General features: G+C 39.4%; 1 protein-coding gene across 1 annotated transcript in view; it reads right to left on the bottom strand.

The window, feature by feature from the left end:
• Positions 1–4,045, bottom strand: part of LOC105621500 (protein bric-a-brac 1-like) — a 33,843-nt gene extending 29,798 nt beyond the window's left edge. The window contains exons 1-2 of the mRNA XM_012202971.1: positions 3,008–4,045; positions 2,143–2,235 (exon numbers count right to left, since the gene is read on the bottom strand). Coding sequence (XP_012058361.1) covers positions 2,143–2,235; positions 3,008–4,045 — 1,131 coding nt within the window. The remainder of the gene's footprint in view (positions 1–2,142; positions 2,236–3,007) is intronic.
• Between the last annotated feature and the right edge of the window lie 322 nt (positions 4,046–4,367).

The raw sequence follows: 4,367 nt of genomic DNA, 5'->3' as shown, positions 1-4,367 counted from the left end.
TTTTCTTTCTTCTTCTTCTTCTTCTTCTTCTTCTTCTCTCTCTCTCTCTCTCTCTCTCTCTCTCTCTCTCTCTCTCTCTCTCTCTCTCTCTCTCTCTCTCTCTCTCTCTCTCTCTCTCTATATATATATCTTTCATAACAAACTTTGAGCGCACTTTTTCGGTTCCCTCAAAGTACGTGGAGATGGAATTCACAGACGGAAGAGGGGCCGAGCTTTTTATGATCGAGTGGTAACTCTTGGCGCGAGCTGTACGCGTAGCAAGCAAAAGAATGTTGAAGGGGTAGAAAAGGGTCGTGAGATAGTGAAAGATACAGAGTCGTGAAACTGAAAATGAAAGTTTCGTATTCTCTAACTGAATAGAAATTTTGCATATAATCTAGCCTGTTGTTTCATACATTATGAATGTATTCGAGTATCATTCTAGAAAATTCTGGAATATTTATAAGGAGATGAATCAAGTATAATTCGTTTTGGTCTAATAAAGTTCACGTCTCTCTGTAGCCACATTTAGAAACTGGGACAACGACTAAAGATAAAGACGAGAAACTGGACTTCGAAGTAGAGACGAGAGACAGAGAGAAAGACAGAGAATGCGTGTATACATCTGTGTATCGGAAAGCAGAGAGAAGACGAGGGGTATAATGGACGGTGGATTAGTTCGGTAGAGAAGACAATATATTCGCCACAGTAGATGAACATGCACGATCTCGTTTTTTCCTATTTATTATATCTCGATGAGGTTTTTAAATAAATATGACACATGAAAATTTTATACAAAGACGGATGTACACTGAGAAAAAAATTTACTAAATATTAATACATATTTTTTTCAATAATATAAAATTTTCAATAATATAAACTTGACAGTTATAATAAATAAATATTTACTCAATAAAAATCAAATTAACAGTTCTTGTACCAAATAAATGTATATTATATTTAATAAATATTCGATTACTATACTATTAAAAAAAATATATATTAAAATTTAGTATATTTTTTTAGTGTATGTATCACAAGTAAGAATTTCAGAGAAGAAAAGCAACATTGGTAATTAAAAAATGTATATAAAGAATTATACTTTGCATCGTGTTTCATGAATATTCCATGACTATAACTTAACAAATTCTCTTCAATTTTTTTATAAAGAATTATTCAACAAATCGTTTGTCACAAGTTTAATTTCCACGCCCTCTCTTTGTGAAATCTTCAAATCTTATATCAAAATCTTTACCGCGAATTTCGTATAATTTCGCTATCCTTCTCTCTTTTCTTCGTTTATTAAAAACAATATTGATATTATGTCGCGCGAATCTAACTACAGCTAAAAGTTACAAAAATTTACCGAAAGAAAGTTACATAGAGAATATATTTAAAAAATGACAACAAGAACAATCGGTAAGAGCGTCAACTAATGAAGAGTTTTAGAAAGTATTTCACATTAAAATATTGAAAGAACTCGATCGTAAGGAATGGGTTACTGTAAGGTTACTCTCGGCAGGTAAAAATCGTTACAAGTAAAGCGCAAGAACGAACGAGAATCCTGCTTTCTGCGAGATCATTAGTCATGATCCTCGGAATACCGTGATTACGGCAATTTCTTTGATAACGCGACAATTCTATCAAATTAGCAGGGAGAGCAGCAAACAGCAAAGCACTTGGGCACATGCAAGATACCCACATGCAAAGTGAATTCGACGCACATACACATACACGCGTGCATGCGCGCGCGTGTACGTGCGTATGCAATTTGCACCGTCGGACTTTCGGGTAAAGCAAAGTACGTTTATATGCATCTCGAAGATACTTGAAAGTCGCGTCTGTCGTCATATACTGGGTAGCACGTCACGAATGATCCGCCGTGATTCAGTCATAATAATGATGTAGCGTAATGCATTGCAACGCGTAATTGCAGTTACAACTTGAAGGGACTTGGATCGTCGTCTCATCCGCAACGCGCAGCTCCTGCCGACGATTGCGAATGAGCGAGGCGTTTATTAATATATAATATATGTATATATATATATATATGTATATAGAAATGCAGAGCAAAGAGAGGATACGAGAATAAAAAAGTAGTTAATAATAAATTGGAAATATATATATATGTATATATAGCTCGCCGGAAAAAGGGGCACTTACCGGATCTGGCGGGAGTCTGTAGTCTGCGGATATCTCGCTGCTCGCGCTGCGCTCCTCGGTCGACCTTTCCCAGTCCATTTCTTTTTTCAAGGACTGAAACGGAAAGTACATTCTATTTATATCCAAATAATGAATATACAATAAACAAATAATATTGAGATCATGCGGCAATATCGATGATCAATATCAAAATTATTATAGCTGGTTTTCTTTTTACAAAATAACTACGACATTAGTGTCGAATCATCAATTCGAGAATATTAAACGTGAAGAGATATCTCGTTATTGCGGGGTAAACAAATAAATGAGTCGATTCAAGTATAAAAACTTCCATAATAACATTATTTGTATGTAGAAAAATTTAAGCTTCGTGAATGTAGAAGAAAATCATTATAACGATAAAGTTTTATCGAATTCATGTCTATATTACAATATGATATATCAATACTTTTTTAAAACACATAATCCCCAACGTAAATATTCAATAGATTTTTCAGTCGATTTAAATTTTTAAAGTTCAATTATATCGACATAATAGTTGATTGGCATTTTATCGATACTCGAAATTCAAACAAACTCTTCTAATACATCTGAGTAAGTAGGATTTAACATAGATATGCAGACATATTAAAGTTTTTACGCATATGTGTATTTAAATTAATATATAATCATTCAATTAATATATAATCAAACGATTGGATTACTTTAAAAGTTTTTTTTTAAGTTCCAATCTCTCTTCTTGCTATATCAAGAATAAATATTACGTCAGCCATGCTTCCAAGATTGCTTCCGAGTTAAACTTGAATCCTACTTGCTCGGATTAGGATGAAATTTCCTTTCAAAGATTAATCTTATTGCTACTTACTAGCGGAACTTGTTGAACCGGGGGTAAACCCGAGGGGCCGGCGAGGGGCTCGGTACTGTGCGGGGACGGAAGTCGGCTCTGCGGCAGATTCAACGGCAACACGCCACCGGGTGCGCCGCCGGTGTTGTTGCTGAGACTCATGTCGGATGGTCCGCTGTGCACCGAGATCGGGCTGAGAGAGCCGGCCCTCGTTTCTTCGAGGCTGCCCGCGTCTTCGGAGTCCCTCCTGGGTCGATCAAGGGCCAGTGGTCCCGGGCACGGGCTACCGGGCCCCGCGGGCGACGGCGGACAATCCGTCATGTCCACCGCCTCCGTGGTTTCGCTAGGGGTGCTCTGCACAATGCTGCTTGATTGCTGCTGTTGCTGTTGCTGTTGCTGCTGTTGTTGCTGCTGCTGCTCGCATTCCTTCGCACCGGCCGACACTCCAGTGGTAACGTTCGACTCTCGTTCTCTCTCCTTGCCACTCGTCTCTTTTATACTCTCTCGTTCTCGATCTCGTTCTCGGTCTCGTTCTCGTTCTCGTTCTCGTTCTCGATGATGCTCTCGCGACGTGTCGGAGGTGCTCGTATGTTGTTGCTGCTGTTGTTGCTGCTGCTGCTGCTGCTGCTGTTGCTGCTGCTGCTGCTGCTGTTGTTGCTGTTGTTGCTGTTCTTCCCTAGATGCTACCGCTGCGTTGATGTTCGTCATGTCCGCTAGACCCTTAACCTTGAGGCTCTCCGCTGTCTTGAGGAGGGCCGATAGCTGGCAGTACTCGACGTTTACCTCGCCTTTGTACATGAAGTCGACGAGGGTACGTAGCTCGGCGAAACGTACGTCCTTTAGGATAACGATGGGGTGACGGTTCGGATGGTCGAGGAACAGGGCCTGGAAGTAACTGGAGCACGCGGAGAGGACTACCTTGTGTGCGCGTATCGACGGTCCCTCCGTGCACGCCAGTGTCACGTCCACCAGCGACTCCGACTCCAGCAGTTGACTGAACACACCCAGCAAGTTGCTCTGATGATTGTTCCACCTCAGGCAGTAATGCTCACTTCCCATGTCTGAACTGCACCCCGCAACCCTGCTATATAAGAAAGACTTGTATCCTCCGATGCTCACGACAGTAGGATTTCTTAATAATGTATCGCGTTACGTGGCCCAGATGGTGTATATCATGACTCTTCTAACTGCTTTACATGATGGAACGAGGTATTTCGCGCAGAACAGTAAAATAATTGTCTCTATCTTTTCTTCCAACGAAATGTTATAATTTTTCAAAGTTTTTAAATTTTGTTAATCTTGCTAATTATCAGAAGTCAATTATTACATTTATTTATTCTTTTTAAATATAGATATTTTAAAGTTATCTATTAAAAAATTA

Source organism: Atta cephalotes (assembly GCF_000143395.1).
Source record: "Atta cephalotes unplaced genomic scaffold scaffold00034, whole genome shotgun sequence".
NCBI lineage: Eukaryota > Metazoa > Arthropoda > Insecta > Hymenoptera > Formicidae > Atta > Atta cephalotes.
The sequence above is the reverse complement of the archived record's forward strand: the minus strand, read 5'-3'. Positions and strand labels throughout refer to the sequence as shown.